General features: G+C 58.5%; 8 protein-coding genes and 1 non-coding gene across 9 annotated transcripts; 6 read left to right on the top strand and 3 right to left on the bottom strand.

Annotated features, from left to right (window-relative positions):
* Positions 1-788: 788 nt before the first annotated feature.
* On the top strand, positions 789-1093 carry C8Q71DRAFT_673649 (uncharacterized protein; the record flags this gene model as incomplete). The annotated part of the gene is made up of 2 exons (XM_047919687.1): positions 789-848; positions 902-1093. Coding segments are annotated over 2 exons (252 nt in total), but the record flags the coding sequence as incomplete, so codon positions are not given.
* Positions 1094-1702: 609 nt separating this feature from the next.
* On the bottom strand, positions 1703-3495 carry C8Q71DRAFT_771803 (ATP-NAD kinase). Its single transcript, XM_047924366.1, has 8 exons — positions 3285-3495; positions 3062-3154; positions 2926-3011; positions 2725-2868; positions 2547-2672; positions 2373-2473; positions 2150-2320; positions 1703-2097 (listed from the first exon to the last, which is right to left on the bottom strand). The coding sequence occupies exons 1-8, from the start codon at positions 3443-3445 to the stop codon at positions 1828-1830; spliced, it is 1152 nt and encodes a 383-aa protein (XP_047776884.1). The 5' UTR covers positions 3446-3495; the 3' UTR covers positions 1703-1827.
* A 248-nt stretch (positions 3496-3743) lies between these two features.
* C8Q71DRAFT_t102 lies at positions 3744-3845 on the top strand. The gene has a single exon. It is a non-coding gene; the product is annotated as a tRNA-Leu (tRNA).
* On the top strand, positions 3753-7305 carry C8Q71DRAFT_909199 (PIN domain-like protein). The gene is made up of 4 exons (XM_047929029.1): positions 3753-3816; positions 3881-4167; positions 4222-4358; positions 4414-7305. The coding sequence occupies exons 2-4, from the start codon at positions 4040-4042 to the stop codon at positions 6828-6830; spliced, it is 2682 nt and encodes an 893-aa protein (XP_047776883.1). The 5' UTR covers positions 3753-3816; positions 3881-4039; the 3' UTR covers positions 6831-7305.
* Positions 7306-7799: 494 nt separating this feature from the next.
* Positions 7800-9099, bottom strand: C8Q71DRAFT_797993 (ribonuclease H-like domain-containing protein; the record flags this gene model as incomplete). The annotated part of the gene is made up of 6 exons (XM_047925783.1): positions 7800-8090; positions 8141-8290; positions 8344-8432; positions 8504-8697; positions 8757-8989; positions 9040-9099. 6 exons carry the CDS (start codon positions 9097-9099, stop codon positions 7800-7802), a joined length of 1017 nt encoding a protein of 338 aa, XP_047776882.1.
* A 1549-nt stretch (positions 9100-10648) lies between these two features.
* On the top strand, positions 10649-12048 carry C8Q71DRAFT_859880 (mitochondrial carrier; the record flags this gene model as incomplete). Its single annotated transcript, XM_047927711.1, has 12 exons — positions 10649-10703; positions 10753-10917; positions 10973-11097; positions 11157-11191; positions 11259-11269; positions 11334-11422; positions 11486-11516; positions 11574-11676; positions 11741-11772; positions 11847-11856; positions 11912-11958; positions 12020-12048. The coding sequence occupies 12 exons, from the start codon at positions 10649-10651 to the stop codon at positions 12046-12048; spliced, it is 732 nt and encodes a 243-aa protein (XP_047776881.1).
* A 1459-nt stretch (positions 12049-13507) lies between these two features.
* Positions 13508-15310, top strand: C8Q71DRAFT_859879 (uncharacterized protein; the record flags this gene model as incomplete). The annotated part of the gene is made up of 2 exons (XM_047927710.1): positions 13508-13543; positions 13598-15310. 2 exons carry the CDS (start codon positions 13508-13510, stop codon positions 15308-15310), a joined length of 1749 nt encoding a protein of 582 aa, XP_047776880.1.
* A 326-nt stretch (positions 15311-15636) lies between these two features.
* C8Q71DRAFT_711834 (uncharacterized protein) lies at positions 15637-16563 on the bottom strand (the record flags this gene model as incomplete). Its single annotated transcript, XM_047920826.1, has 3 exons — positions 15637-15886; positions 15937-16465; positions 16515-16563. The coding sequence occupies 3 exons, from the start codon at positions 16561-16563 to the stop codon at positions 15637-15639; spliced, it is 828 nt and encodes a 275-aa protein (XP_047776879.1).
* Positions 16564-21456: 4893 nt separating this feature from the next.
* Positions 21457-22728, top strand: C8Q71DRAFT_166840 (uncharacterized protein). The gene is made up of 5 exons (XM_047916725.1): positions 21457-21845; positions 21906-22043; positions 22096-22232; positions 22290-22380; positions 22438-22728. Exons 1-5 carry the CDS (start codon positions 21611-21613, stop codon positions 22698-22700), a joined length of 864 nt encoding a protein of 287 aa, XP_047776878.1. The 5' UTR covers positions 21457-21610; the 3' UTR covers positions 22701-22728.
* Positions 22729-22745: the final 17 nt, after the last annotated feature.

The raw sequence follows: 22745 nt of genomic DNA, 5'->3' as shown, positions 1-22745 counted from the left end.
ATGATTGGCAAACCGCCACTGCCGATGAACTTCGGGAATGAGCGGTTTTGCGATGCCATTCTGCGATGCTACCACCGGTTCATGGCGATGCGTGAGTGCTGTCGTATGCGTAGTCAGTCCCGAGTCGCCACTCGACGGGCATCATCGCAATACGACATCCATTGTGCGTTGCTTTTGGCGAGTCATTCTCATACTAGTTGGCTCGGTAAAGGCCAAGCAAAGCGATGTCAGCCGCAGGACTATGGACGATGACAGTTTCGATGTGCGAGCGAAGATAAGGTTTTCACAGCACCCTGATGACGGGGAGAGAGCGAGGCCTGAAGGCTTGCTTTGAGCTGCTGCGCCCACGGGGCTAGCCACTGGTTGGGCCGCAATGCAGTGCAGGAGCTTCTCCAAGCCGCACAGTTGCCGTTGCCGCACAGCATTCAAGGCTGCGGCGTCGTCGGCCAATCGGGATCCGGACAGGTGCGTATGCAGCGTACCTATGTCAGTCAAACCTCTTCGATGATAACTGGCACAGCTTAGATTGACCAGTGGGACCGCGCCTCTTGTCAACAGTTCTGTGGTTCATCGGGTCGCTTTTGTCCCTGTTGACCCGATTGTCCCGCAGACGCCCGTTGCTGCACCGCTTTATTGTCAAGGCTTCGTGTCAGCGGCGTGCTATAAAGCGAGGTGCAACGCGCGGTTCTTCGCAACCTCTCGAACCTACATCACCCTCTCACACCATGGGACGCATTGACACTGGACACTCGCAAACACGCCCAAGATCGCGCGTCCGCGACCCGCGCGTCGTGACATACCGATACAAAGAACGGATGGTCTACGTCACACCCGCAGATACATACGAGGTACGCAGAGCCCTCCCTGTGGCGCACCAGACATTCATCTCAAAGACCCACAGCAAGCCCTGCAGTACGCGCGAGACGTCTTCCCGGACGACCTGCGACACGTCCTCGCACAACAAATCACCTTCACAATCATCTCGAACACGCCGAAGGGCAAGCGGGCAGTGCAGATTGCGCCGATGGCGTGGAAGGCCGTCGTGGGCACGCTCGCATGCTACGAGATCATCGACATCCACGTGCACCCGGAGGTCATCCTCGAGGATGAACGCGAGGGCGAGTACGAGAACCTCGTCGTGCTGGACGACTTGAAGGCCTCGTCGCCATTCCTCCACCCGAATGACGCGCTCCCGAAGTCACGCACGCCGTCACCCGCACGCCGCTCGCCCAGTCCTGGAGCGATGGGCTCGGTCAAGGAATGGCTAGGGAAGGTCCTGCCATGATATGGCCTCCATCTGATGGTTGCTCCCCTGGACTGGACTTGATGTGGCGCCTGTCTGTTGGGCGGACTATCGATATCTAGAACGGACGATCTATACCCCTGCCTTGACGAGTTGCTATGTCGGGATCTCGGCCTGCTGGCGGACCTCCGAGATTGCTTGGACTGGCACCAGTAGAGAATCTACATTTCTATTTGCTGTCGTACCTTTCCAACAAGGAGCCTTGAAGCTACGTGTACCATATTGTAACACTCCTGGACCAGGTCATACGCAGGCTTCTCCCATACATATTGTAGCATTTTGTATTACCGCCCACCGTCTTGTGCATTATAGTGTGATAGGCTCCATCTTATTCATGGTTTAGAGTGAAGGCTGACTTTTCGCGCCTTCTGTCTTGTGCGTACATGCACGGTCCTTCAGATTCTTCAAAGGCTCGCGAAAGAATGGTCATAGCACCCCTTGGTTTTTCGTCGCGAGGGGGACATATCATACCAAAGTACATCGTCGTCCTGATAAACCCAACACCCCATACTCAACACCACAACCTACGTCCTACTATGACGCAACAGTGCCTTGCTCCTGAACGTCGCATTGTACTGCAACAAGTTGTTGATATCCCTCACCCAATCGTCCTCCTTGCCTGGGCTGACACCCTCGCCGTCGTTGATGTCCGCCGGGCCCGCGATGGACGAGCGGTTGATGCACGGGATCGGGTACTTGGACGCCTCCACCGTGACGGCCTCGCCGGGCCCGAGGACGTGTGACGTTTGTCCGTCGAGCGCGAGCCCTGCGGAGGCCCGGCTGCGCTCGCTCACCTGCGTTACACTGTCAGTGGTGACGTGTGCCGTGAACGTAAGGGGTACGTACGCGGAGCGTGATGGACGACGAGGAAGGGAAGACGAGTGGCCGGAAGGACAGGCTACGGGGGCAGATGGGGGTGAGCACGAGGGCGCTCAAGGATGGGTGGACGATGGGGCCGCCAGCAGACAACGAGTACGCCGTTGAGCCCGTTGGCGTCGAGACAATGAGGCCATCCGACTACGTAGTAGTTAGCTAACACATGATACTGAACGCCAACGAGAGCACGCACCACGGCCTCCGTAAGGTGTTGTCCGTCGACGAATATGTCGATCGTGTTGAGGTGCGGGCTCGAGCCGCGGTGCAGCGCGATCTCATTCATGACCTGCCAGTCTTCGGAGGGGCGAAAAGGGCGGGGGCACTGCATCAGTCAGCTAGGCATGGGACGCGCGGTGCACTCACAGACCTTGGGACTGCCCCTCGAGCCGCTCCCCGTCGGTGTCGTGGAATCGGCACGAGAGCCGCATGCGATGGAGCACGGTCGCGCGGCCGGCGAAGGCGCTGTCGAGGGCTTTGGCGTAGTCGTCGATGTCTAGTGGACACGATGAAGGCGCAGGGGCGAACGGGAGATATAGTTTGCTTACGGAACGGAAGAAGGAACCCCAGCGTGCCCATCGAGAAACTCAACACCGGAGGTACTGCCCCTACTTTGAACAGGGACGATGCGTGAAGAATTGTGCCATCACCGCCCAATGTCACAACCAGGTCGATCTTCTCGGTGTCAGGGCCTGCAGCGCGTCATAAATCGTGGTCTTGACGCCTAGTGGGGACGAAAGGTCACCGACCTGGTCTCCAGATCTCAACTCCTGGAGGGATGTCGGGTCGATCCTCGTGGAAGACGCGAACGTCTGGGTACTTTTGGCGGAGGTATCTGCGAGGCCGCATCAGAGGCGAGTCGTCACTAGCATATTAGGAACTTACGCGAGCAAAGTGTCAATAGCCTCGATGACCAGTTTTGTTCTATGCTTATTCACGATGAGGATCGCTTTCGGAGGCGTGTCGTGCTTGAGACGGCTATCTTGGGTCTAGAGTAAGCATGACCTGGCAAGAAGGAAATGTACAGGAGGTCTTTCCGGCGTAGCTTGATCCTCACGATGTGCCGGAAGCCGCGATGGATAGAGAAGACGGAAAGTAGCAAACGTACGTTGCGAATGCGCGTGTCTGCAACCCCGCGGGATCTAGGGGATGTGGTTGTGAGATGCTGCGACCGTGGTGTTGTATTGGTCTTGATCTCCATGCTCTCCGAAAAACGTGTCTGCGAGCTGCGAGAGCGACCGCGCGAGATATTGTAGAGGACACAGACATGGCGGTGGCTGGCCGTACAACTCAGAGGAACATTCGGATGTGTAAGTAGTGAGCAAGCGCCCGTTTAGTGCCACCAACTGCCTTTCTAGGCGATTTGTCTCATCCCCTGCATACCGCTCACTGTACGTGACTTCGCGGCGTATTGGCATTATTACATTACATTGCATCATATAAACTTCGAAGCAACGAAACCCGCGGGAGTGTCCTCTGGCGTGAGCGCCATACTTCAGCCATCTCACAGGCCCTTGAGTGCGTTAACGTGCGTGATCTACACCCCGTTTAAGCGTAACCTGAGCGTGGCAAGATGGCCGAGCGGTCTAAGGCGCTGGAATCAGGTCACATAGTTGTTGTTCGCCTAATCCAGTACGAAAGTGCGCGAGTTCGAATCTCGCTCTTGTCATCTCTTGACTGAATCGGTCAATTTTTGTCCTGCAGGTCTTTCTTTTGACACCTGCATCTCCCCGTCTGCGCGATCCTGAGCGTTCAATTGTGGTGTGGGGGATAGCGAGTGCTTCATCCCAACTACGACTCTGGTTCAGCTTCGTCTCCTACCATTTTTTTTGATTCGTATGCACGCCAGGCCCCGAGAGCAGAATGGGTGTCCACGGTCTCACAACGTATCTGCACGAGCGTAGGACGGCTCTGGCCCATACCATCAGCTTTCCGAAACAGCATGGCCACCAGCCTCCAAAGTCCACAACCATAGTCATCGATGGTTGGTCGTGAGTTCTCCGCTGGATCCTGCATGTATTCTTCCTCATTCACCTGGTATGAAGGTTCATTTTCGAGCTCGTCAGCTGGGCAGGGCTCCCCTACATCTATGGCGGGGAATATGAAGCGTTTTCACGACTAGTCGTAGAGGTCGTAGTGGCGTGGAAGAGCGTCGGTCTGGATGTGTGCTTCGTGTTCGACGGTGAGTCCCCAACTTGCTGAATATCACTGCACCTCAATAATCCAGTTTTCCTCAGGGGCTTACCCCGCCCCCAAATTCCCGACACTTGTCTCGCGTGCAACCCAGACAACCATCCAAGTGGGTCTGCTATTCTTCCGCACCTCTGCACAGGCCCGCTCGACCCCTCGCTTCCTCCGCGAAAACTCGCTCCTTCCTCCTCTCACATACACGGTCTGTGTGCAGACACTGCTGGATCTCATCTCCTCGTCTGCAGCGCGGGACGAGCCACGTTGGCTGGAGGTCCACTTTGCAGACGAGGAGGGAGACCCGTACGCAGTTGCCCTCGCAGCACGCCTCGGTGCGTACGTGGTCGGCCGCGACTCAGATTTCGTCGTCCTCAATGCGGAGGGCTACCAAGGGTACATCCCCCTCGATGAGATGGTATGGATTGCGGAGTCCACTTCTGCTGCGGCCTCAGACGCTGGGAGCGTCCTGAGCTCAACAGACGGGGACGACGACGTCGACCCCAGCGGCTTCAAAACCGTCCGCAAACCCAAAGCGCGCAAACGCGAGGCAGAGAGCTCACTTGTCGGGCGCGGCATCATCCCTCCCACAACAAGCGATACCGCGCTCTCGCTCGTCTGCAACGTCTACTCCCCCGCCTCGCTCGCAACCAACCTCCAGATCCCCGTCTCGCTCCTCCCCCTGCTCGGCGCACTCGTCGGAAACGATTTCACCGGCAGCTCCGACGACGCCGTCCCTACCGCCTCGCTCGCGCGGCCCTCCACGCGCCCACGTCACATGCAGTACATGTTCTTCGAGCGGCAGCTCACGCACGCACAGCGCATCGCGCGCGTCGCGAGCACGCTCCGCTCCCTCCTGGGGCCCGTATCCGCCGCAGACTCGCCCGCGATCCAAAAGCGCAAGCGCAAGCGCCAGATTAGCAGCGTGATGGAGCTGATCGACGCCGCGGTGAACGCGCTGCTCCTGCGCGCGCCGGACACGACGGCGCCGGGCGAGCTCGAGGCGGTCGTCGAGCGCATCGTCGAGGCGACGCTGCAGTACGCGATCCCCCGCGCCGACGTGGTCTTCGCCGATACGACTGCAGGCCCCCTGTGGCAACGTCCCGGCGTGTGTCCTCTGCATGGCTCCGACGCGTGTCGTCTCGAGGGCTTCCTCTCGCCTCCCCGGAGGCCCGGCGCGTCCCCAGATGACCGCAGTCCCGACGACGAGCAGCCCGAGCAGCACTATGTGCGTCCCAATCTCGATCGCTCCCGCGTCGGCGAGCTGTACATGACTGCATACCGCCGCGGCGAACTATCCCCTCGCGTGCTGGACGTGTTGAGTACAGGGGTAGCGTGGCCGCGTCTCGCGCTCGAGGACCCCGACAAGGAGAGTGTGTCCCGGAGCGTCGCGCGGACTATCCGGCAGTGGGGCTACGCCATCCTCGACGCAGGTATCGGGCTGCCCGGGCCTCCGGAAGAGGAGACGGAAGCGGACGAAGACGCGGTGGACTCAGAAGATGAGCTTGTGGATGTGGTTGAGGAGAACTCGGACGAAGAGGATCCGCTGTCGCCCCTCCGTGATGCCCTAGAACGACTAGACCACCCTTCAGACATCCTGGCCGTCAAGCCGCCCTCGTCGCTGACCCAGCAGGCACCCCCGCGCTCGAAGGTCATCACAGAGTACGTCCGCCGAGGCACGCGCCTTGCGCCTGAAGAGGTGACCGTTCCCTTCTTCAACGACCTTCTCGCCGACTTCGCCATCGCTGCGCCACTGAGCGAGCATGAGCCGGGGGCATCGCTGCCGATCCAGCTCTGGCCGGAGGAGTTGCGGCACACATTCTTCCTGCGCGCCCTGGGAGCAGATACACCCGGCATCCGCATTCTACACGGCGGCCGGCTCACTGCCGTCCTCGCCGTGCGCTGGGTCGTGCAGCGGATGCACGCGCGCGCTCTAGAGAACCCCTCGCAGAAGGAGAAACAAACCGAGCGGTGGACACGAGAAGAGGTGCGCGCGTTCCTCGCCGCATTCGCGTGGCCATTCACAGGGGATGTGAACGGGAAATTGAAGGCGACGCTTCCCCCATCCGAAGAGGAGGAGACGAGTGAGTCCACAAGCGAACCCACACCCGTGCCGATCGAGGAGCGAAACATCCAGCTCGTCACTCAGGTGAGCCTCGCGGGTGATGCCATCGAGCAATTCGCCCAGCTTCTCCTGCTCGGCGAGCTCGCGCCTAACCCAATGCGCTACTTCTCCGGCCTTCGCTTTCACACCGCGTTGACGTCCCCGCCCTCGGCCCAAACTCGCGAGGTTGACATTCTCAACACTACTCTCGAAGATCTGGATGAGGCACTAACGACGAAGCCGACAAAGGTAAAGAAAAAGCGCAAGGGCGGCGACGCGGCGGCACCGACGCCACAGAAAGGCCAGCGACGCGGCCCCACGCAGTCGGGAAATATGTACGACGTGCTGGCGGCGATGGGTGCTTGAATCGCTCGGGTTGTTAGTTGGTGGTATTTATCCCTTGTGTGGATGTAGCGATACCAATCTAATTGTATGGTGATGTGTTGGACTTGTTGCAGTGCTACTCTGTACTCCGTGTCGTTTGCTGTCCGCGCTTTCTGTACCGCGATGTGTATCTTCAAAAAGGAACCTTCACTTCTGGATCTTGGTCACTGACATACAGCTGGACTTCGAAACTAGCCATGCGTTGCAATTGACCAAACATGTTGTGACTAAGTTACATACGGCACTCCTGACGTCGGATACGTCTGAATAGTTGTGCACGGCCCAGAGTATTGATGCATGCACCATGTCGAGTCTCAGTTATGTACTTCGTCACTTTACATAACTCCCCCGATGGCCATTCACCTCAGTATGTGGCCATATTTGTGTCCTATGCTCTATGCGGAGAATGGTACGATGTTCTGTCACGCCACAAATTCCGGAAGGTGTTTCAGTGGACGTCGTCACCCGGGCAGGTGTCCCTTAGTCCAAAAAGCGCTTGTCTTGTATGGTCGGCAACGGAGACTACCATACGATACATTCCTTGTACGGTATAACACCTCCCCAACGCGTCAAAGGCCCGCTCACTCTTCACCGGTAGGTACCCGTCACTCTTCGACTCGAACTTGCACTTTGCACCTCCCCTTCGGCCAATCCTTATATAGGACCGTGTCGCCTGTCCCCGCTACCGCGATTCTCCCCGCTTCTCCTATCTCCTTCTACGAGCCTCCACTTCGAGCTGAGTGCAGCAAGCCCGGTCAGGCAGAATCGAGCGAACGACATGGATAGTGAGTTTTCGTCTGAGCTTTGTCGGCCTGGCGACTCTGTATGTACCGAGTTCAAGGCAACCACCAGAACACCTGCCGTCTCCCTCGATGTGCAGGTCGCCATACGCGGAGCAACACCTTTGACGCACAGCGGCCCGGGTCGGCAAGGAGCAATAGTCGTCCAGCCTCAACCCAGCTTCGTCCACCACTTGTCGTTCGTCTTCGTCGACACAGTCTCCTTCCGCTTGACGATCGTCGACAGGCCCGAGCTGACGCCCTTGCGGCCGCCTCCCGGGAACTCGCTCGCTACGGTGGCAGAGACTTTCGTGATGGACTTGGAAGTGGCGTGCGTTGCATCAGGCACGCTTCCGGCGCGCTTCCGCTTCTTCGTGGATAGAGGGCCGTCTGGGCGTTGGCCCTTCTCCCATTCTTTGTGGTGCAGGCGGAAGACCGCCATAGTCGCGCGAGCGTCGGTGACCTATGGTCAATTAGCAGGCTACACGGTGCGGAGGATAGTGCAAACCGTACACTAGAGTGCTCCCCGGTCTGGATTGCCACACCGAGCTCTTGTTGAACGAGATTACGCAGCGCTGCCCATTTCGTCTTGACGACCTTGTGCTTGTGCGCGTACACCTGGGTGTCGCGCGTCTGCTGTCGCGGATGCGAGAGGAAGAGCGCCTGTTGGAAGGTTAAACAACGCGAGGAAGCTGGAGAGGGAGAGAGGAGCTTGCCTTGAGATCGTTGTGAACGGCATGCCCCACCAGTATTCGATCCTTCAGTAGATCGGCGACTTGCTGCTGTACCTCTGGGAATGGTTTTGCTGGGAACGAGTAACCGAGCTGTCAGTCAAAACACAAGAGGGATGCCTGGGAGACAACTGCGACGACGTACCGTCTACCATGTCGCTCGGGCGAATACCACTGTATTGTGTCCGGTAGTCCACCACTCGTTCTCGCTGGCGCACGTATACGTCTAGCAAGACGTGTCCGTAGAAGTTCACGATGCTAACGCGTGCCAGTGAGGACTCCCTGCCCTCAGGCCCGACGCCGACCATCTCGCAGTCAAGTGCGAGGTATTTCCCCGGTCTATTTTCACACATTGAAACTTAGCAGTCAGCCTAGAGAGAAGTAGCTGCTATACTCACTGCTGGTGGTTGGGCAAGTGTACGGGCGCGCCTGCGATCATCTTGCGCATGACAGCCTTGGGGTCTCCGTCTTGGAGGTCTTCCTCATCTACCGTCGGTGTAACAGAGCGAAAAGACGAGATATCCTTTCCGCGAATGAAGGCGATCTCGGATGTGTCTTCGCTTTCATGTCCAGTCTTGCGTTTCTTCTTGGGTGGTGGTGTTACAGATTTCCTCGAGTCGGATGGTAGTTTCTGGACAGACGGGTCAGCACTAAAATATTCCAGGATTCGAGCGGTCTCACCTTCTTCAAAGCAAGCCAATTCGACGATGGCTTTTGCGCGGTGGTGGTTTGGCGGGACATGGTCGGTGAGTGAGGCCCAGAATTGCACGTCTAACAAAGATTAGAATTGACTGTAGGCCGCAAATTGCTGAGTACTGACTGTGGGAAAGGGGTGTTTTGCAGACCCCAAAAACTCTGTTCACGAAAATGACGGCTGGACTCCCGGCACCGGTGATCCCGCGAGATCGCACGTCTAATCGCCATTCAGTCGACATGCTCTCACCGCCGCACACGGCTGGGTTCGCACCTTCCGCAACAACGAGTACTCAGGGCACCTGCTACTGGTCTGTGACTTCGCGAACTGAGCTTGCTTGGCCTTGATTCCAATCTTTTGTCTGTACGTCTGGAGAGCATCCTTCTACACCTTCTCGTCCGAACTCGAAGCCATGGATCTTCAAACGGTGAACGAGCTCCTCGCAGGCAGCGTCGGAGGAGCTGCCCAAGTCCTGGTCGGACAACCATTGGATACGATCAAGACGCGCGCGCAGATCGCCCCCAGTTCAGTCGCTCTGCTTCTCTATGCGCGCAAGTAACGCGGACTTACACCTGCCACGCTCGCGTGACAGAGGGCATGTTTGTGAGTACCTTGTACACTTCATGACCGAATGGTTTGTTCGAGCACACTGGACTGGCATGTCATAGCTCACGGTTGTTTGCACTTCGGTTGTCGGTCATGACACACGAACATCGCGCGTCATTCGTGCTACGTCTTGTACCGGGCTACAGCAGCGTCTGGAAGTCTCGTGCAGACTGCTTGTCACAACCTGGAGTCTTCCCAGATCTTGGGGTATGAGTGCGCGCGAGGTATTCGGAGAACATCCGCCTTTGCGAGCGAAGTAGCATCGTATGACTCGCCGGGCTGCACATAGCACTGAACAGGTTCGAACGCGGCAATACTGCGGGGACTGGGTGAAGATACTTCAGCAGTGTTGTCCATGCGGCAAGCAATATGCAAATCACCAAAAGGTCTTTCGGCCGTTGCGCACGCAGGGCTCGTACAGCGTCTGCAGCTGTCTCATGAACGGCAGTCAAGCTAAGAGGCATCCCATCACGAGAGTGAGAAATGTTTGTCTGCTGCCCGAGCCAGTGCAACCCTGCGTGCTGCAGCAGCGGTTGCGAGATGGCTATGAATATTTTGGTTCCTCAAAACCCCACCGATGACAGACGTCACTGGCACTGACAATCATTGCCCGACGTTTGAATAGTTCGACGCCGAGCCTCCTCGGCGTATCATCGTTACCCGGTGGCCACGGCCACATTTGCAGTCTTTGGCGCGAATCAAGCGTTTGAGGTGCAACAAGTTGCTGTCATGAAGAGATGTTCATTGGCGAGGTCAGGACAACGGTTGCTAGTTTTCGACCTCTACGATTCCGATCGAGCAGTCATAGGGCTTCGTCCGCGAGACGCGTGCCATGATAATGCATGTGTCGCCTAAAGGCACTTCTATGTTTTTGATGTTTTCTCCCTGGCAACACGTACCGTGGCTTCAAGCAGTCCCGCTTGCAAATACGTTGTTATCAGACAAATCCCACTTGCGAACTTGATCGCTGACTCCATTCAGAAAGGGCCCATGGACATCCTCACCCAGACCATGCGCAAAGAGGGCTTCTTCGCGCTCTACAAAGGTCCGTCCCACAACGGAGATCTGATGCATTCATTCTGACGCACTGACAGGCATGGCGAGCCCACTCGTTGGCATCGCAGGTGTGAACTCGCTCCTGTTCGCCGCGTATGGTGTCTCGAAGCGGATCATCTCGCCGTACCCCCAGCTCTCCCTCAAGGAGATCGCCGCCGCCGGTGCACTCGCGGGCGCGGCGAACGCGGTCCTCGCGAGCCCAGGTGTGTGTCTGCCCGCTGCGAAAGACGCGCGGTGCTGAATAGACGGCGCTCGTAGTGGAGATGTTCAAGGTGAGGATGCAGGGTCAGTACGGCATGCCGGGCGACAAGCGGTTGCGCGCCATCATGAGCGAGATGTGGCGGGAGTGGGGGTTCAGAAAGGGCGTCATGCGCGGGTACTGGGTACGCCGTATACTGCTGTGGTGCTTCACGGAGTCGACTGAATGGCGATGGCTATGTAGGTGACCGTGGCTCGGGAGATCCCAGCCTATGCGGGGTGCGTAACAGCCGGTGTTCCGTGGCGTCCGGCGCATCTGAGCTCGAGTCCCACGCGGCGCGAACAGGTTCTACACAGGTGAGCCCGGGCGGGTGTATGCGCGCGCGGGGTGGCGGGCTGACCATGGATGTGGCACTGGCAGCGTTCGAGTTCTCGAAGCGGAATTTCTCACAGCGGTACGACGGCCGGATCCCGGTGTGGGCCCTGCTCGCGAGCGGCTCAACAGGCGGGGTGAGTTGTCGCCCTGCGCCTCCTCGGAAATCGCCCGAGCGTCCAGCTGACCGCCCCCTGCAGATTGCATATTGGTTGGCGTGTTACCCGCTCGGTGTGTGATGGTCGTCATCCGCCCTCTGTGTGCGCGGGCCGTTGACGCGTTGCGCAGATGTCGTGAAGTCCCGCGTTCAGCTTCGCGCAACGCCGCCCACAGGCACGCCCGTGCAGTACATCGCGCACGAGCTCAAGACAATCGTGGCCGAGAGCGGATGGTGGGCGTCCCTTCTCTGTGATGAGCCCTCCCCAGTCGTCCTCTGAAACGTTCATTTTTTGCAGGACCGGCCTGTTCCGCGGCCTTTCTCCATCGCGTACGTACCCTCATCGATGAGAGTCTAACTACGAGGCATGCGCTGATTGACTGTATGCTCATCTATCTGCGCAGTTCTACGAAGGTAAGAACCGTGATTTCTGGTAGTGGTGTGATGAGGCTCATGTGCGTCTGGGCAGTATACCCGCCGCGGCGAGTACGTTTGCTGCATTTGAGCTGACGAGAGGTGAGTGCCGCTCGTGTATGTCCGACGACATCTTCGCGACTCATGGTGATGCTCTTATTAGAGTATCTGCTGGAGGTGACGGGCGTGTGAAGACCGGCGCCGTTCAGGTATCCCGCTTGAAGGAATCGTAGTCGGCGAAGGAATGCTATCAAAGGTTCGATATTCGTATCCTTCCGGCGCAGTTATCGTCGTTGTTCGAGGATCCGAACCTGTCATGCCGACGGAGCACAACGTCAGGGCAATGCCTCTTCTGCTCGTTCTTGTGACGGTCATCATGATGTCTGTGAAGAGTCGCAACCAAGATGGACGTCGCGCAGGGGTCGCGAGGTTCTAATCTCACATTGTTGGGCCGTTGACCTCCCTATGCTCCTGGTATAGCAAGGTATAACCCTCGGTCCAAAGAACACGCTCAGTGTTGCCGTACGCTCTTGTGAGCGTTTCCTTGGTCGCTCCTTGAAATGAAAAGTCTCGCGTTGTGGGTTGCTTTGCTCGCAAGCGCCCTGGCGTCGGATCCGGAGCTGACGTCGGGCGACGATGTATTGCGTGTGTCATGAGCACGAGACGCATTATTGCCCTCGTTGAACGGGACACATTCATTACGGTCTCTGTCTATGCTTTGAAACCCAACGCTTCGGGCATCTTGGAACGCAACAGAGACATAAGCTACGACTGCCCCGCGCCTGTACTGGTAGGAACTAACAATCGCACCGAGGCCACAGGAGATGCGAAGTCTGCTCACCTCATCCCGACCCTCGGGCTTGGCGGGAATCTTTGCAAAGTGAGTGGAAGAAGTACCTTCAGCGTTCTCGTCCTGTTATAGACTCGCCGCGGTCACGTTGACTGACCTTTCTTTGATCGTTGATTGGCTGCGCCTTTGATGAACAAGGTGGATGTGATGAGAGGCGATGCAGGCAGCATGCGACTGGCCACGATGGGTGGTTCTCCCTGCGCTGTGCGTGGCCGGCGAAACTTCTTGCCCTGATATGGCGCTCTGTTCATCACGAACGAGAGGGCGGCTCTCGCTGATGCTGTAAGGCACAGGTGGACAAGGTCAGTGTCAATTGGCGGCGCGTTCGCATCATCATATGCTCAACCAAATCAGTTCTGCAAATATACAGGCTCTGCTTCGCTGTATGCCGAGTCGCGATAATCTGCCAGTGCGGGAGCCAGGAACCCTCAGTGACATGATGTTGGATGGCCCGTGTGGTCATGAGTCGAGGAGAGGGACACTCGCAGTTGACCGCTACGCGAGCAGCGAGAGTTGGGTGGACTTGTTCGCGGTGAGAACAGGAGCTGCCTGTTTTGGGAACGTGTCCTTGCACCACTGTTCCGCGGCGCCTGGTTTGGCTCTGCTCCATCCCTACTCGCGCGCCCTCGTGGAGGCGTACGTAGAGGGGCAGCGTCATGCGCTTACATGCAGGTGGGTCTCTGTGGCGAGTGCGGGCGTAGGGCACCTATAGAGGGCATGAGCGTGATGTCCACAACCCCCCACTGTCCAAACGACACCCTCAAGACCAAGTAGCGCACCTTTGTACGATCATTTACGTCCATGATCAGCCCCGAATGCGCAAACTGTGTAGGTGACGTGAGTAGGGTTTCACGTCGAAGAAGAGCTACAGCGCTAATCACCTTCCGTCAGACACCGGGAGACGACCAGACACGCTCGGTCAACATCGGCGTCGTGCTGGGCGTGCTGGGCGGGATGGCGCTGATCGCACTGGTCGTGTTCGCTGTCGTTCCCGTCGCGCGGCGCCAAACGCGGCGTCGTGTGGGCAGCCGGGGCGACGAGGAGAGCGGATTCCTTCCTTCTCGGCGATCATCTTCCCGTCATCAAAAGATGCAGCTCGAGGAGCCAGCCGGTCCGGACGTGCTCCTGCCCCTCATCGATCCAGTGTCCACCATAACCTGGTCAGATCTCCGCTCCAAGAACGCGAGCGCTGATTCATTTCAGGAGGCCGGCCTGTACTCCTTCCGCACGGGCGACGCGACCACCTCGCACCCTAGCTTCGACGCCTCCAGCTCGGACTCGGACATGGACGACACGGGGCAGCAGGACGCGTGCGACGCCCAAATGTCAGCGGGGGCTTTGAAACATAGTCCGACGCCCCCGGGGCTCCCGTCCAAGATTGGCGCCAGCACAGCTACAGCAGCCCCGTCGTACTCATCTACGCCCGCCGCGGTCGCGGACTCTGCCCTCCATGCTGGTATGTACCCCCTCAGCCCCGTCTCGCCCGTCCTCTCCATGTCGCGCGGCGCGAGTCGGTCGCGCCCAGGCACCGCCCGCCCAGGCATGGAGCCCCTCCTCGAGGACGGCGGCGGCAGCCCCGCAGAGCCGCCCCCGCTGCGGCAACTACCATCGCCGCCCTCCTCGCCCGATCAGTACGAACCGAACTACCGGGGCAGCGCGTCGAGACGACGGCCGAGCGTCACCTCCAACCAGACCGCGCCCTCCGTCCTCCCGTACCGCCCGCGATCGTCCACGACGACGTCTCTCCCGCTCTCTGCCGCGTTCCGCACGAGCCTCCTCTCCGGCACCCCCTCCGCACATGCCTCGTCGAGCACGCCGCCCCGATACCCCACCCTGGCTGTCCCCGTGTCCCGCTCGCGCGCGAGCTCGGTCTCCCTCGCGCCGATACCAGATGTATCGCCTACTGAACGACCGATGGACGCGGTCCGCCGGATGAGCACGACCGAGCTGCGCCACCGCCACCCCTTGTCCACCACTGCAGCCACCGCCAGCACCCACAGTGGTAGTCATTCCGCGACGCACGGAAGCGGAAGCCAGGACGCGATGCATGGGGGGCACGCGAGTGGTCCGTCGCGCATGCCGGACTACGGCGAGGCGGGCCCGTCGAGCTGGCAGCGCCGGAGCAGTATGCAGCTGGAGCGCAGCCCGCCGACGTTGACGAGCTCGCCGTCGCCGCTGTCGCCCCCGCCCTCTGCGCGCCCCTTCCGGCCGCTCCCCGTCCCCGGCGCTCAGAGCGCGTCCACCGCGCGGCCCACCACGGCGCCCGGGCCACACACGCAACCACATCCCCCAGCCCATTTGCAATCGCAATCTCAATTGCCATCGCAGCCCCATCAACATCTGCCCGCACTCGTGCGGAAGAGAGACAGCCCCGCGCTCAGGCCACTCCCCGCGTCGCCCTTTGCGTACGGAGGCGCGGGCCCCGCGGTCAGCCGGCAGCCGAGCACCGCGTCGACGCGCACGCGCTCGAGCAGCGTGATGAGCGAGCGGTCGCTGCCCCGGCAGCTCCCTCCCCTGGCCCCGCTGCCCCCGCTCGACTTTAACTCGGACTTCGCGACGCATGGGGACTCGGACTCGAGGAGCGTCAGGTCGCGGAGGAAGTGATCCCGGCGGTGGGCGATGGGGTTAAGTACGCGTCGCGAGGCTTGAGGAAGGTGGGGTTCCGGTTCGGACGCGGTGTGATTGTTGTAGTGACCAGTTTTCCTTCTGACTTGCTGTGATTTGCTTAGATGCCCCTGTATGTGCTGAACTCACGACACCCCGCACCTATTTATCGCGCACGCGCTCGCTTGCTCTATGCTGTATATTGGATCATTGCACCACCATTGACACGATACCTCTACGCCGGCATGTCTGACTGTATTATAGCTTACATACCTCTCCCTCTCTACGAGCGTACATCTGGCAGTCTGAGATGCAACCCAACGCGGCTACGCGGTGTCGTCCGGCGGGCCCTTCTTCCACTTGTCCCACATGCGCGTGCAGACGTTGCGCGCGAGCACGAACGGCTGGTCCGTCAGCGCCTTCTCCCACATCCGGTGCGCAAGCTTGAGCTGGTCCCCGGACTGCAGCGTCGACTGCGTGAGTGCGAACAGCTTGTGGGAAGGTGCGAGCAGCTGGTCGATCTGTTCCCAGAGGGGCGGGAAGGGTGGGGGCATGGGGAGCAGAATCGATTGACCACTGCCTGTCGCGTTAGCGTTGGATGAATTGAGAGTAAGCAGGGAACGCACGCTAGGTCAGGAAACGGTCTCCGCGCTGATGACCGGCCGCCGACCGCCTGCGCATCGCCTTTGGCTACCTGTTCCGCCTGAGCATTCCCATTGCGCACCTGCTTCTTCTGCCACGCCTCGGTCTTGTCCTGCTTGTACTTGGCCCACACCGCCTGGCGCTCGAGGTCGAACGTCATCAGGTCGAGCTTCTCGTGCGCCGCCCATTTGTTCTTGCTTAACCACACGTAGTAGCCCTCCTCCCAGTACCGCACCTCGTCCTGCTGCGCGCGGCCTTCCTGGCCCTCGGGCGACTCGCCGATGAGGATGTGCGTGAGCGACGGGATGTTCTGGCCCTCGGGCGGGAGCGGGATCTTGGCGTGCGCGGGAGGGGGCTTGCCATCGTGCACGGCGATGGCGCGCTGCACTTCGTGCGCGAAGACGCGGCGGAGGCAGAAGGTCCGGCACCGGGGCTCGCTCTGCTCTGCCCGCCCGCGGACGGTCTGCGAGCAGTACGTGAAGCAGCGCTCGTCGACGTCTGGGGAGTATTTGCCTGCGGGTCTTCGTCAATGCTGCTGTGCAGGTCGTCCGGAGCAGCGCACCTTTGGCCTGGCGGACGATCTTGACCGACGGGAACTGGGCCCAGAGCATTGGGTACGGCCTCCCCTGGTTTGTATTTGATGCCGGGTCGTCTACAGGCTTATTCCCTCTATCCTTCGACGACATGGCGGTGCCAAGTAGAGCGGGGACGAGGAGGACAAGGAGAAGGGTCGAAGATGGCAGAGGGTATATACTGTGAGTAGACTTGGAGGCGAGCCGCGAACGTACGTACGCCACCCCGCCACCGCCGTCGGCCGAGAATTCGAGCGGAGATGGAAGACGCGCATAGACTCCCGAATTTCGCGCGTTTTCTCTTCTGCACCGTCGCGCCGTCTGAAGAATCGCCGTCGCAGCTCACGCACAGGGAGCCCCGCGCTCCCGCCCTCCAGCTGTGGGGAAAGTCCCCGGAGATGCAGGCCCACCCTCGTCCACCTCGTGGAAAGCGACCGCCCCCAAGCACGGCGGGACCGGACGAGGCGGAGGGAACGCTTTGCACGGGCTGCTTGCCTGGTGAGCACTCGCTGCTGGCCCCTCCAGTCTGCCGCTCGACTTGCGGTCGTGTGCTCGGCGAAGGCGCCGACGTGCGAAGACACGAGCACATCGGTTGCTCGGGTGCACGGCGTGCGGTCGGGCATATGTTGCTCATAGACACAGTCATGCGATTGCGGGCACTTCGGGCTCGTCAACGGAATGGGGCTTACTCTCATTCGGCGCGGCATTCGTATTTTTTCCTCGCTTGGAACATTCGCTGTTCTGCTTTCTACACGGGCAGATTGTGATGCATATCGAGGTGAGTACGCGTATACACACGACCCTTCGGTGATGCTTCATTCTTTTGAATTTCTTCAAGGAGTATACCTGCGGCGTTCGCGTCGTAGGGCGGGCTCCAAACTTGACACTTCTGATTTGACTCTCTTATGTTGTCGTTGTTCTCTTGCTGACATACGTTATGACAGGTATCGATCTCCTCAAGGAGTGTTTCTGTCACGCTTGATTACTACGTCTCGTACATCAACACGGTGTTGTGCCGCTGCTCGTATACGGTCAATTTAATCTCGCCATCTCGATGGAACACCAGAAATACCAGAGTCAGACTCAACACGAGCAACATGTGAACGTTTCACTCACCCGCCTGGCAGTCGTCGCTTGAAAGTAACACCGGTCGTATCTTTGTGTATTCGATGTTTCGGTCATACGTCTTAGGTTCGTGCTCCTGCATACCGTCGTGCCCACTGCGCAAGCGTCACCGCCGCACCGAATTTAGTTGCAGAGACAAAGTGCACGCATCGGAGGACAAACCTCCATACATCCTCCTGGCGCAAGCAGTCGCGATTCGTCGTGCACTAGGCATCCGAGCTACCACTACACGACAAACGCTGTGTGCACCATTATAAGGGACGTTTGCCTGGATGACGACGATATTACTGTATGTCCAACTGCAACATCGGCATCATCTTCAAGCGACAATATCGTTTTTGGAGTTGACATGAGTCTTACTGTGGCTGACCCAGCTTTGCAAACGCGTTTGCAAAGCTGTCCCACGCCCTCTAAATCGGAGGGTCCGCGGTTTTTGCCTCGTAGTACCGTTCGTATACTTATTGAGTGTGTACCTAAATATTTCTGGGGTCCCCGAAGGCAGCGTTATGCTTTCGGCAGCCGTGCAAACGAGAGACTCGTCCTCCTGCCAAAAGATCGAGTGCAGTTATTTAGCGCTCGTCTAGCGCCCTCAAATATTGAAAGCCCGCTCGCTCGCCGGCAATGCCGGGTGGGCGCCGATTAGTGTTTCTGCAGAGGGAGTCGAGGCGAGTCGAGTCCGGGAACTCGACATAACTCGGTGATGCGAGTTATGACGAGGCGAGTTGCGAGTCAACTCGCGAGTTGCCCACCACTTAGCACGTGAGCACTGACCAATGGGAGAACAGACCCGGTGGCTGCGGCCTGCGACTGCAAAGGACGCGGAGACGGATAACGGGCAAACATGTACGCAAGATGAACCACAATTATCACTATAGTAAAGTACTCTAAGCTTCCTAATGTACGCTACGGCGGCTACGCCATCTGCCCGGCTTGCTCGTTCGAATTATGGATGACTCGATCATCGAGAACAACGTATTGGCCAGTTCGTAAAGCTCGTCCATCGCCGCCTCAGTGATTGGGCCTTCGATTGTGTAGTCGTCCTCGCGGCGCGCGAGAAGCTAAGACGCGAAGTGAAGTCGCTTCTGCTTGTAGAAGTACTTGGGGATCTGTAGCACCTCCATGACCTCCGGTGAGTCACACAGTCTGTTGCGGCGGAGGGTATCGGTCTCCTTGCTGGACGGGAACATCCGCTCGCAAGTGACCGCGGGTGCTTGAGCAGGGAGCACGTCGAGTGCGACACGATACATATACGAGTACTCCGTCTTCCGCTCCTGACATGAATTGCCGCGTCCGAGTCAGCGATCGTCGGCAGGTGATTGACAGAACCTTCAAACATACCCCCCAATATCGATGAGGTCTGCACCCTCGTCAATTGTGCCAGTGTTGTTATCTTTCAGGTACCTCTCTAATCCCAGTTCGACAGCTTGGTAGTCGAGGCAACAGGCCTCATTGGTCCCGCTCTCGGGAACACCAGCCTGAGCACTCGAGGTCGCGTTCTTGTTGTTTGTTGGCTCGCCAGGCTCTGGTGTCGCTGGCCGGGTTTCGGGGCCGCTGGGCTGTGCAGGAGAGTCTGACCCAGATGACGCAGACGAGGTCGGCATTGAGCGCGGATCGTTCGATGCGGCGCGCAGCCAACTGACGCAGACCGGCGAGTCCGCGCCGCTGTGAGCCTTATTCGCGGCTGTTGGGAAGCTTGCGCTACGCCGGGTTGAGGCTTGACTCGCCAGCCCCCGGCGACGAAGTCGTTCGTCCATGCGGTATTCGAGCATCTGCAGCGGGGCATAAGCGTGAATTAGTCACTTGAGATTGCGTTAGTATGGAGAATCGGATGCACAGCCTCTATCTACCATTGACGTGCACTGGCAGCTTCGCTGGGGTCCCAATTTTCCTCGATCCATTGCGGAGGACCATAACGACAGCGGTGGCCAATTCCAGCGCGACGCGGCGCGTAACGCGCGTTGAACGCATTCGCGTGACCGCAGTGGGGGCTGCCGGCCAATCATATGCGTGCGTAGTCCTTATCTCAGCACCCCACCTAGCAACTCGGAGTTGGCTCGGGGGTGAACTCGACTCGCCTCTCCATCAGCGAGTTACGCAACTCGAGGGTTCGAGTCGAGGCGAGTTGCGAGTTGACTCGCCTCTGCAGAAACACTAGCGCCGATTGCCACTCGCCACCGCTCATTGTGGCGGAGTTTGTTTCGGCACCGGAAGAGTCCGCACATCGTCTGTATGTTGCGACTCCCATTCATTGCACGGTGCAAAGGAGCATGTTCCTGTCACATCTCTGGCACAGAAATATTTGACAAACATACTGGATAGGTATTGAGTCCATATGTAGGTCAGAATGCACATACAGAAATGAGGATGCCAATCTACGGTACATCGACTTCTCGTTACACCTGTATTGGGACGCCCGGAAACAGATTGCGTCCCGCCGTCTGGAAATCTGATACGACAATGAAGAATACGAAGCGATTCCGAGACCATTTTCCCGGAGGGATTTACCCTTGTACAAGGAGAGGAATTCCGCTTTTTGCATAGCTGGGCCGTTTTGCAAAGCTGGGTCAGCCACAGTATGGGCACCCTCCTCTCCTGCGCTGCAATTTAAGGTATGAACATCTTCTCCCCATACATGGAATGTGTAGGTTCACTCACTATCATCGAGGACCGGGACGGCGCCGCAACAGCGACAAAGGGCCAATAGCGACAAAGGGCAACAGAGTCGCGACGAAGACGAGGATGAATTGCTTGGCTTGCATATCGTTCCCGATGAGAATACCAGGAGTGATGAGGCTTTGCTGGGATATGCAGTGGTCGAGGAGGTGATGTACTCTGCAATGGGCCATCTTGACCGACAACTCTGCCTTTATATTGACCAGCTCATATGTGGACATGAGATTCGTTGAGGTACCCTAACAGCGCAGTAGCACTGCAAGCAACGGCTTGCAAGGAGCCACGGAGCCCGGCCGAGCGTAATTTCGCCCAATTCTCCAGACTACATCGCGCTTCAGCGTGTTGGTGCCTGTTAACCTCAGCATGTTCGTACACAGGCAACGGGGCCTTAGGCTTCAGAGGCTACCAACCAAGTTCCGATGAACCCTGCGAGCCACGGACCGTGGACGTGGTGAGAGCATCTTGGTTACAGTGGATCCAACTCGGACAGAACCACGATGGCCAGTCTCCGTTGCTATAATGCAGAGATTGCGGGTACAATCTCGTCACTATAGCATCTATGACTTGTCGTATATGCTATCAGAGCTTTCAGTCTATCGCAGACCATCCCAGAACCCTAGGGAACAGAAAGTTGTCGCAGTTCTCGCGCGCACTGCGATGGTTCGTCCGAAGATGTCGATTTGAGCGCGCCCCGGCGAGCTCTCGGATCAATCGAGATCGGGCAGTCTGCATAGCATTATTCAAATTGGCCGCCTTGCCTTGGCCTCTGCTTGGTCTTGCCTCAGGTTGGTCTCAACCAACTCTCGACTCATGTTGTCGTTGACATCAAGTCGAACAGCGAATGTTGTTACTTACCACGAGTGCATTGAGCGGAAGCGCGCACTCAAACAGAGAAGGCCACCAACTCGTGTCATCATGCAATAGCAAGTAAGTAGTTCCCGCTGTGCGGGTCCGACAACTGACTGACACCTTCCTTCCCGCAGGCCCATCCAGGATTCCGAATCGCACAGGCTTGCTTATACAGCGCCAAACGTCCATTGCGCCAATGCGGGCGCAGATCTTGGGAGATTGGGAGACTCTAGATCAGTCCCGAAGCCTGAGACCGTAGAGGCCCACCAAGCGGAGGGCCGCGTCCCAGCGTCCAGAGCTCGTCCGGCAAACCCGAAGGGCGACTGTTTGGCACAAGGGCTTTTCAAGGCTAGCCTACGACGGGATGCGGGCGTCATGTCATCCCTAACTTATTGATCTTCTTTCCGAGGCAGTCCGCTCATTCCTCGACCGTACGGCCATGTCTGGCTACGCTCCTATCGCTGCAGACGAAGACGACTCTGAGAAGCTCTTGCATCAGGACGCCCCGGCGCAAGAGTGGTCTTCCACGCTGAAGGCAAGCTCGGGCGAGCGCGCGTTCCGCAGGTGGTGGCCGTGGGCTGCGCATGCCGTCTTGCTATCTGTCTCCCTCACCATCCTGTTCACGGCGTGGCGCACGGAGGACGCTCGATGCGCTAGGAAGCTGTCTACATATTGTGATGATACCTTCTGTCGTACATGAGGATCAGTGGACTAACCCGATGGACTAATCACAGCACCTGCACTCGAGGCAGTCGAGTACAAGGACATAGTCTTTGACGGCGTCCTAGACTCCCCGAGTGAATACCGCGGCCCGCCGAGCACAGCGATTGATAACGCTTGGAACCGGATCCAATTGAACACGTCTACCTTCAGTGAGTCCCTTTCCTACTCTTGTGTCTCTCGAAGCTGACACTATGCGACCAGTCCACCCCATTCGCATCCAAGAGTCCGACCTCGCAAAGTTCGGCCAGACCAAGCGTCCAAGCCTAGCATACTACCAGGAGGAAGACGGCGGTGGCATCTACGCCAGCATCGAGGTTGGCCATCAGCTTCACTGCCTGGTACGCATAATACCTCCCGTATGTGTGGTGTGGGCTTACTCTGAACGACGGACGTAGGACATGCTCCGGCAGAACAGCTACGTCGACCACTACGGTTCTAGCGACGAGAACTACGTCAAACGGCCCGAATTCTACCGGATCCACATCGGTGTGCCCCTTCCTTCCCCTGGCCCCCAGTCTTCCCGCTGACACAGACCACACCTAGATCACTGCATCGAGATGATCCGGCAGGTGCTCATGTGCAACTCGGACGTCGGGCTGCTCACTTTCGACTGGGTCGCGGGCTTCGACGTGCCCTTCCCGAACTTCAGCACGCAGCACAAGTGCCGCGACTTCGAGCGGGTGTACGACTGGTACGAGCGCAACATGATCGACCTCCCGATGGAGCGGATGGTCCGCGTAGGCGGCGTGGTGGATATGAGCCCGGAGGAGGCGGGCGTGAGCGCGATACACTTGAGGGATCAGTAGTAGTGGCGGCGCTTGCGCGTGGAGGACAGGGAAGATATTCATACC

This window comes from Rhodofomes roseus (assembly GCF_022264815.1).
Source record: "Rhodofomes roseus strain CIRM-BRFM 1785 chromosome Unknown C8Q71scaffold_16, whole genome shotgun sequence".
In the NCBI taxonomy this organism is placed as follows: domain Eukaryota; kingdom Fungi; phylum Basidiomycota; class Agaricomycetes; order Polyporales; family Fomitopsidaceae; genus Rhodofomes; species Rhodofomes roseus.
This window is presented reverse-complemented; position numbering and strand designations above follow the sequence as displayed.

Coding starts and splice junctions, on each gene's coding strand:
- C8Q71DRAFT_771803 (XM_047924366.1), bottom strand. CDS start 3,445: ATGTCTGTGTCCTCTACAATATCTCGCGCGGTCGCTCTCGCAGCTCGC. Junction 3,012..3,061: donor GCTATTGACACTTTGCTCGC/GTAAGTTCCTAA, acceptor GCGGCCTCGCAG/ATACCTCCGCCAAAAGTACC. Junction 2,098..2,149: donor CGTCGTCCATCACGCTCCGC/GTACGTACCCCT, acceptor AGTGTAACGCAG/GTGAGCGAGCGCAGCCGGGC.
- C8Q71DRAFT_909199 (XM_047929029.1), top strand. CDS start 4,040: ATGGGTGTCCACGGTCTCACAACGTATCTGCACGAGCGTAGGACGGCT. Junction 4,168..4,221: donor ATAGTCATCGATGGTTGGTC/GTGAGTTCTCCG, acceptor CCTGGTATGAAG/GTTCATTTTCGAGCTCGTCA. Junction 4,359..4,413: donor TGTGTGCTTCGTGTTCGACG/GTGAGTCCCCAA, acceptor AGTTTTCCTCAG/GGGCTTACCCCGCCCCCAAA.
- C8Q71DRAFT_166840 (XM_047916725.1), top strand. CDS start 21,611: ATGTCTGGCTACGCTCCTATCGCTGCAGACGAAGACGACTCTGAGAAG. Junction 22,044..22,095: donor ATTGAACACGTCTACCTTCA/GTGAGTCCCTTT, acceptor CTATGCGACCAG/TCCACCCCATTCGCATCCAA. Junction 22,233..22,289: donor GCCATCAGCTTCACTGCCTG/GTACGCATAATA, acceptor CGACGGACGTAG/GACATGCTCCGGCAGAACAG.